We start from the raw sequence: 13,475 nt of genomic DNA, 5'->3' as shown, positions 1-13,475 counted from the left end.
TACCATTGTCTGTAGCTAGAACACCACACTCTCATGTTATATTTAAAGTTGCCTGAAAGGTTAGTTCAAATAGCTATAGAATTTTGGAGAGAACAAGGTCTTCTAACTAGATCTTTTTTCTAAATCTGGACTACGATGACACTACAGTCTGCTGGAGTTTCCTGACTCTGATGGAGGAAACCTTGAAAAGTATTATCTGCTGAATGAGCTGGCATCTCTTCTTTAATCATGGAAAAGCCCAATCCTTGCTGTTTGATATAGGACACTGATGAGGAGACACATTTCTTCCTGCCTGTGCTTTAAGGCAAGTAAGGACTTTCAGGAAGGATTCATTTAGCATCAGCTTGGGTTAATAAATTCAGTTATGCCGTTTCCCTGAAAAGCTACACAAACAGTACAAAAATTTATCTTTTAGGTCTATAGTTTGCACCCTAGTTTATCCTACAATAACCTCAAACATCAAAACATTTCCTCATGCCCAGGAGGGTTAATTATAATTCCCTCTGAATGAAGATAACAGGCAGGATTTTAGGTTGCTTACTGTTCACTCACTGCAAAGCAGCATGTTTTCATTCGCTGATTTGAGCTAACTTAGGTAAATTATGGAAAATTTTTATCTTCCGCACATTACTAATATGTAGAGTGGGCAGCTGATTTATTTGCTGGCCCCATTAGTTTCTATGGCCTTTAACACTGCAAGCTTTTGCTGCCCTTTCTATCTCTTTCTAACAAGTATGCAAGCTGGCATTATCACCTGCCTTTTTGCAAATCCACCCAAGCAGTGACAGTTAGCAAGCAATCAACTTTATGATGATGATTCCTAGTATCTGGAATGTATTCCCCCATGAAAGGTGTTTTATTTCATCCTTCTCCTCTTAAAAGGCTCCTCAAACTCCACATCTGGCCAGCAAAAAGGCAGTTTTTATTTTTCCTCGAAGAAACACTTTTGACCATAATTAATACTTTTACCACTAGTTTTTTCTTCCCTTCCTTCCTCTGGTATCAGGCACCATCAAAGATACTTCCATTGTTAATATTAATGAACAAGGGGATCCAATAATGCTCTAGCGGATTTATTTTGGAAGTGAATTTACTGTGCATTTTGTTGCTCCTCAGACAAACTGAGCATCGATGGAGACCATTCATGTAATGTTAAACCTTGGCATTTAAGAATATGTTTCTGGAAATTGGAAGGGAGGTCCTTTGGAACCTCTTTCTCCCACTCTTTTACTCCAACTTGTTGCCCTCAAGAATTCAACATTAATGAGATCCCTGACCCAACCAAGAACAACCTGGGGTCCCACATGGCTTGGTCCATGAACCCATACTCTTCAATGTCTTCATCAGTGACTGACTTCATTAGGGGGATGCAGCAAGGTATTGGAAATGCTCTGTTTGCCAGGGCTCCTCTTGGGATAACAAGGAACAATGGTCACAAACTGACAGCAGGTTTAGGCTAAACATCAGAAAAAACTTCTTCATGGTAAGGGTGGCCAAAATTTGGAATGGGCTTCCAACAGAAGTGGTGCTCTCCCCTACCTTGGGGGTCTTTAAGAGAAGGCTGGATAGGCATCTGGCTGGAGTCATCTGACTCCAGCATTCTTTCCTAGCCAGGCAGGGGATCGGACTCAATAATCTGTTGAGGTCCCTTCCGACCCTAGCTTCCATGCCTCTATGCAACTGAGCGAAATCAAATGTCAACAACACAAGATAAACTGTGGAGGATATACTCCACTCTCATCTTCACTTGTTTTTCTTTTCTACTGTCCTGTAAGCGGTGAGCTCAAGAGATTCACTCTTTAGTGCTACTATTAGACAACCCCAAACCTTTTCCTTAATGGTTCTTAACCGATAAATTTCTTTAGCTCTTTTTTGGGGGGGTGTAACTGATGACAATGCCACCTGCAATTGACTGCAGGAAATGCTTATGCCAGAACATGTGAGCAGGAACTAAAGAGACTTACGTCCAAGTTTTAGATGCTGTTTCTGACAAGAGTGAACAGAAAAGCTCCCATCTTGCCAGGTTCTCACTAGCTTTGAGCAACTGTCCTTCTCCTCTCCCAATGTTATTGGGGTGCTTTTTCAGTTAGCTGGCATATTGAAGAGAACCAGTTCTCACTGACCAAGTATTATTTACACTACATGTTCCAATGATTTGGAGAGTGCATGTCCACATACTGCTTACAAACACAGGGTAGTGCAACATGCTGAGTTGTACCTCTCAAATAGTAATATATCCTTTATCATCCATTATCTCAATGGATAACCAAAAAGGTCCTAATGAATATAATATCACTACCATTCTTCTCTCAGACTCTGTTGCCATATCTAGCTCATCATCCTCACATGCAATATGTATATTACTACTTTCAATTCTGTTGGTAAGTTTTACTGCAGTTAAAGTTGAGAAACTGGAAGGGACCCAGAACCGATTGACTGCACAACATGTAGCAGCAATTTGACTCATATTTCAGACCAGACATTCCAAGGGTTTTGATAAATCCAAACAAAAACAAAAAGAACTTACCATATTATTAACATTTTTTAAGATATTAGTGAGACCACTTATGACCAGGGAAAACTTGTACTTGGAAATGTTTATGAGGCATTCCTTGTTATGTTCTGTGCTGACTCTGGTGTGGGTATTCTGTTGGCCAGCTTTTATTGGAAGCTGCAAATAAAAAGGAGTATTATTAATATCTGTACAGCAAGATAGAGATTGACATTTTTACAGGAGAAAAGCAGCAGAGAAAACTTTAAAGGATTCTAAAAAAGGCAACCTTACAGTAAGTTAGCACGGTATCTTACTTTTATATAAGAATGTTTTACTTCCTCTGTCTGTCTGCTAAGGAATCTCTTATTGTGACATGCAAACCAAATGAATAAGTAACCGCAGTCCTCCAGAATGTTTCCATTTAGAAACAATCATTCATAATAATAAAAAGGATGCAGTGCATTCTTCTTCATTCAAAAGCACTGCACTGGACAGCTTGTCTACGTCTAGTCCAACCATGCAGTCAGTTCGGTAATAGGTGTCACCCACAATCCTCACCTCACGCATTTCCTCGACCATCGCAGCTACAACAGCACTCGAACTCTACCATGAAAATAGAATTTGAAGTCTTAGAGGAGGAACAAGAAACATGAAAAGCAATTGCCCATGAAGACAATTATGAGTCAGTGGACAGACCGTGCATTTCAAGCCTCCACACAAGTTGAAATGTAGGGTGTACAGTAAATATTAACAGGTAACCGACAGCTGCTAAAGCCGTTGGTATTAGAAGTGACAATCCCAACTGTTGGGAAGGGAAAGCTAATGGAAAACTAGGTGTGTGCCTGCATAGCACCTAGCCCAAAAACCTGGGATTCTTCTTCACTGGGCCCTCTCAGTGCTAATGAAATATCAACACCAAAAGCCAAGCATGGGTGATAAAATGAGAGGCTCTATAGTACGATGGAGAGCATGAAAGAGAGTTCCTAAGTCCAAAAAGTTTCAGCAGTGTCGCTGAAATAGTGCAATCTAAAAATGTTACATAAATTTTCAGCACTATTCTTGAAACAACTGTTCCTCTCAAACCAAGTATGAAAAACAAACAAGCAATAAAAACCAACTTTAGATCCTCAGGAGCTGAATTTACCCCTAAAAAACCATCGCTAACCTTCATATGCTACACAGCTATTGAAGAGGGATTTTTTTGCAATGTTTGTTGCCAGTTATACGTTTTACCCTTAATTATTCTTGTTACAAAATGTAAGTCCTATTTGTACTTCAGAAGCACTCTCAGACTCCAATCTGGAGCTTCACTGAGCTAGGCACAAAGTCATACAAAGACACAGTATCGGTCCCAAAAGCCTGTCAGTGAGTATTTCTGTGATGAGGGCTCAAAGAGCATTTCACTTCTATATACATTGCAATTCAACTTATCAATGCCTATATTCTGTGAATGATTCAATTCAGGTGCTCAGCTGCAAGATGCATCTGTTTTCTCCCATCTTCTCTGCATGCCTGATATGTAGATTAATGAAAGTTACATTTTGTGACAATACATTCAAAAAAATAAATCTTTCTAAAATTTCTCCCAGCTTGATGCAGAAAGAAGACCGTCAAGAAGGATCTTTTACATCAAGTAGCAAAAGTTAGACTTCAGAGGCAACTATTCCACCAAAGATAAGACTTGGAGCAATTTGACAAAACATATTAATCCTACTCTGTGAACACTAGACACTTTGTTTCAAGCTGCACTCAGTAAATTCTTCTAAGGTCACAGCCCAATCATTTCCCTTGTGTGCAGTTTACCAGAGTCAGTTGGTTACAAGCCATGAGACCACATTAAAATGTGGAAAGAAGGCCTTTGTTGAAATTCGCTTTATGTTTTAAAAAGAGTCAACAGATTAGGGAAACAAGAACGCAATCAGCACATCATCTGTGTTTACAAATCACACGCACTATTTAGGTTTTGAGCAGGCCCTAAGGATCACTAATTACAAAAATGTCAAATATTTAAAGTGTTACTTTCTTCTGGTTTTAACTAGATCCCACTAGAACATTCTGTAAACTTATATCCTGAAAACACATCGATGGTTCAAAGAGATGCACTGAAAGATTATTTGAACTGGAAGCCCACTCTCCTTAAGAAAACCCACAGAATTTAAGAGCAGCTAAAGGGAAAAGTCCAAGCAGTTTACATGTGCTTAAATCACCAGGAAGCACTAAAGGTTTGGGGTCAGCTTTTAATGAAAAGCTGTAGCATCTTAACACTTAGTTTATTATATTAAAATGTATAAACTTCCTTTTAATACAGTTATAATGAGATTGACCTGAGCCAGCCATCAAAAACTGTTTCTAAATCCAAAGGAACTTGGCCATGAAGGTTATGGCTATCCTGTCCAGTGATCCCGACCCAGAATTGTACTGCAGACTTTTTTTTTGGAATAACTGTTCAACAGCTGTACCACAGCCTGACTTGATAGCAGATGTCATTGTAGTTCTCGGGGTCTGAATGCCAGCAGAGACTAAGCAGGCATAAAGGAAAATGAAGAATATTGAACTGCCTGGTGCAGAGAAATTCCTCTTTTCTGTGCAACTGTTTCCCACTCCCACCTCCCAAAGCTAACTGTGAGACTACAATTTCCAAAGCTGGTTAAGCTTTTTTGTATGTGTGTGTTTGTTTCATTTCCGTAACCCAGAACTAAATCCTGCTCACATGGGAATTCAGGTATACGCAGCTACTTTCTCACATTAACAAAATCTGACAAAAAATGACTGTATGGTAACTCTAACATGAATATGCATATAGCAACCTGTAAAAATATAAGAATGCTATTTTGTATGTTCATTTTTCAGCGCAACTATTTTACAGGAGTCTCAAGTTACCTGACAATTAGAATCTGCATTAAAATCAATTTAATATAGATTCCCCCTTCCAAAAGAGATGGTCACATTTTAAACACTGGAAGTGACCAAAAAAATGTTTCTGACTCATGAATACTTTAAGTGAATATTGATTTTGGAGTGATTCCTCCTATTAAAAAACTGACTCTTTATTATGCTGGTACTCTTAGCTGACTGCATTTTGTCCAGCATTAGAAAGATACTTATTTTGCAGAACTCGTACAAACAAATTAATTAAAAAAAAACATGAATTACCTCAAGCAAAGGATTAAAATAGGAAAGTTCTCATTAGGTCAAATTTTGCTGTTGGTTATAATGTTGCCAATATGGAGTAACTACAAAAAAAACCCCACCAACCACCAAATGAGTCTGCCATATCCTAAGATAAATCCCAAGCAGAAGTAGAACCATTGCCTAATTTCTTATTGAAAAATAAATGTAACATAGAAGTTTTCATTTTAAGCCTTGTAAAGCAAGTACTGCTTGTTAAAGGCCCAGGTTCTGCAAAATCTTATAAATGTACGCAAGTTTATGAACTTTAAGTGCTTAGGAAGATAACTTGAACCCCACCATACAAACAACACTTGATCATTACTGATGTAATTTACAATGACAACACTGCAAAGTCATCACTTTTACAACATGCAAGAAATGATAGGTTAGCAATATCTTTTACCTGTGCATTCTATTATAAGCTAAGCAAAAAATTAATTTAAATTTATATTCATCTTTCCATCCACTGTCAGAATGTTCATTCTCAGCCATCTCAATAAAGTTGATGACATGAAGAACTACAAACAAGACCTGAGTACACAAGTACTAATATTTAAAAAAAAAAAAAAAGTTGTTACTAATTTTGTAAAGACCAATTTTTTTGGTAACACAATCAATGTGAGGTAGATCACTTAATTAATAACTTAGAGTTATTGGCAATCTTTATTTGAACTTCCAGATTTGCAGGAGACAGCAGAAAAGTCCCATCTTACTAAATGACACAATATTTCAGAAGCGTCTCAAAGTGTTCAAAAGATATTTCATGCCACAGATCTGGTTTGATATGCCTTTGTACTAAAGAGGCAATGTATGATATATCTTTTGGAGTTTCTTACCACAAGAGCCACTGTAGCAACAATGCCTCAAAGCAGTGTTACTCTTAATACTACCATTAAAAAATAGGATACGCACAGACACTTGTATTAAGTTTTTGTATAAACCTATTAGTGACACCCTTGAATGCAATTCAAAATAAGGGGATGGTGCTGTTCCTCTGCAGTCTTGTGAAAAAGAGCAAGAGCAACAAAACTATAACCGTAACACTAATATATATATCAATATGATATTGAAGGAATAAGCGAAACAAAATGCCTACAATTAAAACATTTTATTTAAAAAGGATAGGATTCCTGCATTACATTTATTTTAATTACTATCACAAAAAAGTTAAAAGACAATAATACACAAATAATCACCCCCTATCCCAAAACTATGAATACATGCACTGTTCTGTACTCCTCTAGGCTACAAAGTAGATGAATTCAAGACTCATTTTAACCTAGTAATAACAAAATGGAAAAGGATCAGAAGGTCATAAATCTAAAGGAAGACAGGAATCTGAGCTGATGCAGCAGCGGGCTTCGCTGATTTGAATGAGGGAAGTAAAACTGTGTAAGAAGCATCATTATTATGTTTTAATCTGAGGGATGGTCTGCACCAGCAGTTCCCAAACCATGAGTCACAACCCCAAATGGGGTCACAATATCAGCAGATGGGGTCATGGGGGTGGGAGGCTGTGGGTTGGGATTGAGAGGCCATGCTGAGGAAATGGCATCACACTGAGATCAAGTTTGGGAAGCTGTGATTTATAAGGAGTTTTTGGATTAATTTAACCATATCATTATATCAGTAATTTAATTAGTCCATACTGGGGGTGTCAAACCGTGAAGATCTCTGGGATAGTCTGCAGGCTGGATCAGGCAGTACTGGAGCCAAGGTACACGACCAGTCTGGTGGGGCACCGGGTGTGATATACTCCCCATGCTGACCCTGTTGCCATATGCAGTGCACACTGGCCCCACTCTGGGGCTTTTGCTGCAGGCCAGGAGTGGGTTGGACCCTTGCTTGCAGCACAGGGGTTGGCACAAGGAGCACACTGCATGAAGCTCCCCTCCAGACCAACCCTGGTCCAGTTTGGCCCTCACCAGCACCAAAGCAAGAGCTGATCCAGCAGGGCTCCAATTGAAGCATGCATGCCATGCCAGCCCCAGCTGCTATGCAACAGAAGCCCCTGAGTGGGACCAGTAAATGCTGCACCCTGTGTGCAAGCTGGATTAGCCACACACTGCACGCAGCAAGGGGGCTGGCATTGGGTACACACTGTACACAGCACCCTACCAGGTAAGTCCTGTGTGCTGGCTCCAGCATGGCCCAATCTGGACCAGCCCTGGAGCTAGTGCACAACTCCCTGATGGTACATTAGATTTCAATCCTTTTTTCATCTTCCTATTTCTAAAAGGCAGACAACACAACGTGAATTTTGAAAAGCGTTTGAGAATGGAACCAAGAAAATATCAAAACATATAAACTGTAGCCATCTACTTACCCATCTACTCTAAACTAAGCCTTCAATAGATTTTTCTCATATTAGTTATCTAAGAGAAGTGAATTCCCCTTACTGGTTGCCAAAGTGATATGAAGTTCTTCCAACTCTGACCTCAAAAAAAACTAAGAGTTTAAAAACCCTTCACAAAAATATGCTTTAAAAAAAAAAAAAAAAAAGGGCTTGATTCATTAATTGATAGCAAAGAGTCAGCTACCGGCAACCTAAAAATAATATTTCAAAACCTCCTCCACATCCTTACAAAATGGTACATGTTAATTTATTGAAAGCTCTATGCATTACTACACTATAAATTATTAACTGCTCTGCAATGATGTCTGGTAGCCTCAGACCATCCAGCCAACTTTGTCTCTACCATGTCATCAACCAGAGGGTCTGCCATACTGAACTTTAAAGTAAAATCAACACTTTCCCTATATCCTGTCACTCTTACCTGTCTTCCTAATGTAAAGGAGTGTTTCATCCCCTTCAAAAGGACCAGGTAATTTAATAGCGAAAAACAAGGAATTAGATTTTTGGCACTTACAAAACAGAAAAAAGCATTTAAAAAAAACATACATACTTAAGATCTCTATAGTTACATCCTACAACTGGCTTTCAGACTGAAACGGAGGCATTAAACAGAATTATGTAGGTATTGCACTGTGGAAAGTAGTGTGGTTTCTAACAGTAGGAGAGACTGTAGTGTCTTTGGGAGTGGTATCCCTTCAATAACTGAAGTGCCTTTATCCTTTGAAACCTCAGTCAAATGACTCTTCCACAGTTTGTAGATATAATTTAAGAAAAATGAGTCTCTTTCCTAAGTGTGGCAAAGAAACATTAGTATGCGCTCCAATTACTCTAATTTGAATATACAAAGGCAGGAAGTCTTTTCCTAAAGTGTTCAGGACATTGGTTAGCAACTGGTAGCCCTAATGCACTTGATCATTTGCAAAATAACCCATTCTGCCCATTGAAAGAGGTAAAACAAAGAATCAAGGGCATTTCCACTACAATAAACACAAAGTAAACCTAGTTCTCTTTAGCTAAAAGAATGCTCTTTAGCAAAAAATTGTCTTTATTTTCAGTGCTCCTGGGACCTGTATGAAGTTCATTAACACTTCCGATGAAAAAGTCACCCCTTAAGTGTCAAAGATTTAAAACTCAACAGGCCAAACAACCTGCCACAGGCTCTAAACTACAAACCTTTGAATTCTCAACCACAAAACCAAACAATTTTTCAGAAGGAAAACAAATATTCAGCATTCAGAAAAATAACATTATTCTCATACAAGTGTATGCCCTCCCTAGAGAGAGGAGCGCTTCACTCCCTTCAAAAGGATCAGACAGTTCAATAGAGACAAACAAAGAAACTCCTAAAAAAATTCAGCAGCCTACTATATAGAAATCAGCACATTCAAGACTCAACTCCAAATACTTCATCCAAGGGTAAACCCCTGAGATCTGGAAACAAAACTTCCAGTGCAAAGCTAACAATACCCAACCTGAAAAGCATCCAGATCCACCTGCTTACTTCCTTGCCAGAGAGAGACACTGAAAAACAAGTTGGAAGATGGGGTGTTCTGAACAGAAATAGGAAGAGAGATAAAGCACCCTTCCTTCCTTCAGTCGGTGTTGGTTTCTGAGCCAGAACCAAACCTCAGCCAAGTCAATTGGAGTCATTCCATAGACTGGAGACATACTGGATCAGGCCCTAAGACCACGTGGTGAAGCAAAACACTCTTGCACTATAATACATTGATGGATTTCAGACTGCTTTCAGAAAATAGGCCATTTGGTTCATTTCTTACTAACACTAGAAAAAGCGTAACTTAAGGGCATACATTGTAAACAAATGTGTATTTATCTACACAGCCTGCAGCACGGTTTTGTTTTAGAAGCATTCAGTTTTTCTGTTTTGTTTTCTTCTTTTAGTCTGTATGCTGCTCTATGCCCATGTCAAAGGAGGTAAGATTGAATTAGTTCACCTTGTATTTGGAGCAGAAGGTGGGAAGATATGTGACGGTCCTTAGTTCCTGTGGGAATCTGTCAGTCTTACAATCAGCAACACACGGTTTGGTTTTGTACATGGTTTTAGTTCAAAGACATGACTTGGATGCTGGATCAGAGTCCACTGCCCTTTAGTAGGGGCAGGCAAAGGCCTTAAGAGGTGCACAGACTTTCTGCCTTCTGATAAAGAGTTTCCTCTTAGCATGAAGAAAGCAGTCCTCTTAAATTCTAAGTGAAATCACAGTCAGTTTCTCTTTATTTACAACCAGCTTCAATCTCAGATTCTTGGCTTGCCAACCAATTTCATATGTTTCAGAAAGAAATTTGCTTTAAAACAAAACCTTGCATTTCAATTTAAGCTAAATGTAACATTACTAGTGATTTTTTTTATCATTATTTTTATAGAAAAATGTTTTTAAATGTGGACCCTAATTAATGTAACAACATCCCTTTGACTGAAAGCCACATAAACATTTTCTTTCCTTAATGGGCATCACAGAATCATTTAGGTACCACAGGTGTCAAAAGATACAGCCCTTGGAGCACTATCATCCAGCCACTGCTGCTGCCCATGTGTTTTGGAGTGGTCCACATGCCTCATGGGGTGGCCTCACATGCTGCATATGGGGCCACTCCAGGACACTCACTGCACACAGTTCCTGTGCAGGGCCAGTCTGGGGCAGGTACTGCAAGACCTGCCCACTTGGGGCCAGTCTGCAGGCACTTCAACCCATGAGGATCAGATGAGTTTTGACACTCCTGACTGAGGTCACAGCAGATCCTACTGACTGTAAAGGACTGGGGCCCTTTGTCCTTGCATCTATGAGCACTTAATGCAGCCAAATTTTAAATGATTCAAGTAACAGGGACTTCCATTATCGTGCTCAGGGTAACTAACGGTGTCACATTTTTGCCAGGAAGTGACGTTTTGGATTGCGGGAAAACTTGTCAGCTAGTTGCAACATTTTTGACAGGAAGTCACATTTTGGATTATGGGGAAAATGTCATTTGCTACAATGTAAAGCCACATTTGCTGGCCACGTAAATGCACAGAATCATATGCATAAAGGGTATGCCAGTTAACGCAGAACTTGTCAAAAAAAAACAAGAGTAGCCAAGAGCAACTGGCTCCCACCGATGTTCGTTGTTGTTCAATACAGATAAGCCCGTACTCAACTTGTTTCACCTTAGAATAATTGAAAAACTTGGCTAAACAAAGAGAAAGACTGTCTAGTAACTATAACCTTCAGCAATTCTATTTTGGTACTTTCTAAACCATGCCACCTAAGTGAATGACAAAATACTTTTCTGTTTCTAAAAGCAACAGCAAACAGTTGTTTCCCCTCTTAATTTGGTGAGAAATATACTCAGTATTACATGCACTGCTAGCTCGGCTCCCTCAGGGCTCACACCATGGTTCTGCCCTTAGGAGTACAGACATTATGAGCGGAGAAATGTGAAAATGCATAACCAGCCCAGTAAAGAAGAGAAGTGGGGAATGTAACAGCATGCATCAAAGTAATTGAAACTGCAGTCAACGATGCAACAAGGAAATAGCTCCCGACTTTTACATCATTATTGGCTCATCATTCACACATCTATTTTAGTAACAGTTTAGGGGAGTAGATTATGCCCGTTCAAAAGTAGTACATTAGGAGAACACGTAAGGGTGTCAGAATAACCTGGCAGGTTTGCTCTGAACTGAATCCCAGTCACCTTCCCACCATAAAGGCTGCTCTCAAGAGTGGGCGCAGCAGAAGGGAGGAAATACGATGAGAGCTTGCAAATGCAAGATGAAGTAAATAAAATGAAGTGGAACACAAGACCAATTCAGTACGTAATAAAAGTTTCAAAATACAAGTACAACAGTCCCTTCCTCGCTGCTTGACCCATTAAGTGGTTTAACACTGAGACTCGACTCTGGTTAGTATAGATAGGAATTACTCAATGAACGGACCACAGTACTGCTACTAAAACATCTATTGTGCAAGCTAGCAGGCTGCTGGGATCATCAATATCGTATTTACTGAATATTTCCTCTGTAACTCGCAATCCAAAGGGCTTCGTTTCTTTGAAAGCAGGAAAGGACCCTTCCTTCCCTATGCATTGACCCTTAATTATTCCATAAAGCATATAAGAAGACACTTCTATTTAAAAAGCTCAAGGGCTTAACTCCTACCAGATGCTGGCAAGCCCAATTCCAACAACAAAGCCGATGGCAAAGCCAAAGGCCTTCTCACACCAGTACACAAAGTAACATTTCCTGGCGTTACTGGGAGCAGAACCAGCACCGCTGGTCCTTTTCAACTGACAGGTGGAAAAATGTTCTGCGATTCAAGATAAGCCAGCAAAAGACAGGCTCAAAAACGTGTCACTGTTATCAAAAAAACAGCATCTTTGCGAACTGTCGAACAATCCAGGTAGAAAAGCTCAACTTTTCTGTCCCCAAGTGAACTGGGCTGATCACTTTTTGACTGAAAAAGTAGCAAGGACATCCTATTTCTACAGGCCACACAGCTCTACCTGGGGCCGGAGCGGACAAACCAAACCTGCCCTCCAGAGTCAACCTCGTCTTTTCTTTTTTAAGATGAAGGGGACACATTAGGCCTCCGTGACACAAAAGCGTAGCAAAAAAAGAGCCGAATCAAAAATCAGCCAACCGACCTCACCCCCGTTACGTGCAGATGATATATCTTGGGGAGGGGGCGGAAGCAAATCTCAGGGCCGCCAAGGCAGTCACCCGATGCCTCTCTGCTCCTCGTTTGGAGGAAATGGATGGATATTATCCACAAAAATGATGATGAAGAGGAGGAGGGGGAGGGTGGGGGGAGGGGACAAGAGCAAGGCCCAGGCACACCACCACCCCGGCCCGGCCACTGATGTGACAAAGGAGAGGGGCCCCAGCCCTGGGCGTGAGGGGGAAGCGGGACAAGGGGGAAGCGGGAGAGAAGGGGCCGGGGGACCGACCCCACCTGCTCGTCGAAGCGGTTGACCACGGCCTGCACCCACTCCACCGGCTTGTGGGCCGCCATGTCCCGCCGCGGGCGGCCTGCGAGGGGGTGGGGGGGCAGGCTCCGCGCGGGCCTGGCTCAGCTGCCCGCCGCCATCAGCGCCCCGCCGCCGCCATGACACCCGCCGGAAGCCGGAGCCCGCCGCCCCCACCAACCCAGGCTGCGGCCGGGCGCGCGGCCGGCGCATGCGCGGCGGGGGAAGCGGGTGGGCTGTGCGCAGGCGCCGAGGGCAACGCGGCGCGGAGAGCGCGTGCGCGAACTGGCGGGAGGGCGGGGCCGCTGGCGGGAGGGTTGCGCATGCGCGCAGAGTGGGGTTGAAGGGGGAGGGCTGCCAGGAGAGAGGGAGGGCAAGTATGCTTTGCTACCCTGCCCTGCTGGCTGTGGGGGGAATCTCTCACTGCTTCACACTCAGCTTGTGGGCCCCCTCCATGCCTTCTCCCTTGGTTGCTTATCCTGGCTGCAGGCA

General features: G+C 41.4%; 1 protein-coding gene across 3 annotated transcripts in view; it reads right to left on the bottom strand.

Annotated features, from left to right (window-relative positions):
* NF1 (neurofibromin 1) overlaps positions 1-13,125 on the bottom strand; it is a 141,073-nt gene extending 127,948 nt beyond the window's left edge. For 2 of the 3 annotated variants that reach the window (XM_019545597.1, XM_019545598.1), the window contains exons 1-2: positions 12,971-13,124; positions 2,528-2,671 (exon numbers count right to left, since the gene is read on the bottom strand). In XM_019545597.1, coding sequence (XP_019401142.1) covers positions 2,528-2,671; positions 12,971-13,030 — 204 coding nt within the window. In that variant the 5' untranslated portion in view covers positions 13,031-13,124. Of the gene's footprint in view, positions 1-2,527; positions 2,672-12,970 lie in introns of all 3 variants that reach the window. The other variant, XM_019545599.1, reaches the window with a different exon arrangement.
* Positions 13,126-13,475: the final 350 nt, after the last annotated feature.

Source organism: Crocodylus porosus, unplaced genomic scaffold (assembly GCF_001723895.1).
Source record: "Crocodylus porosus isolate Cpor-Errol unplaced genomic scaffold, CroPor_comp1, whole genome shotgun sequence".
Taxonomy (NCBI): domain Eukaryota; kingdom Metazoa; phylum Chordata; order Crocodylia; family Crocodylidae; genus Crocodylus; species Crocodylus porosus.
Note: the sequence above shows the minus strand (reverse complement) of the source record. Positions and strands in the feature narration are given on the sequence as shown.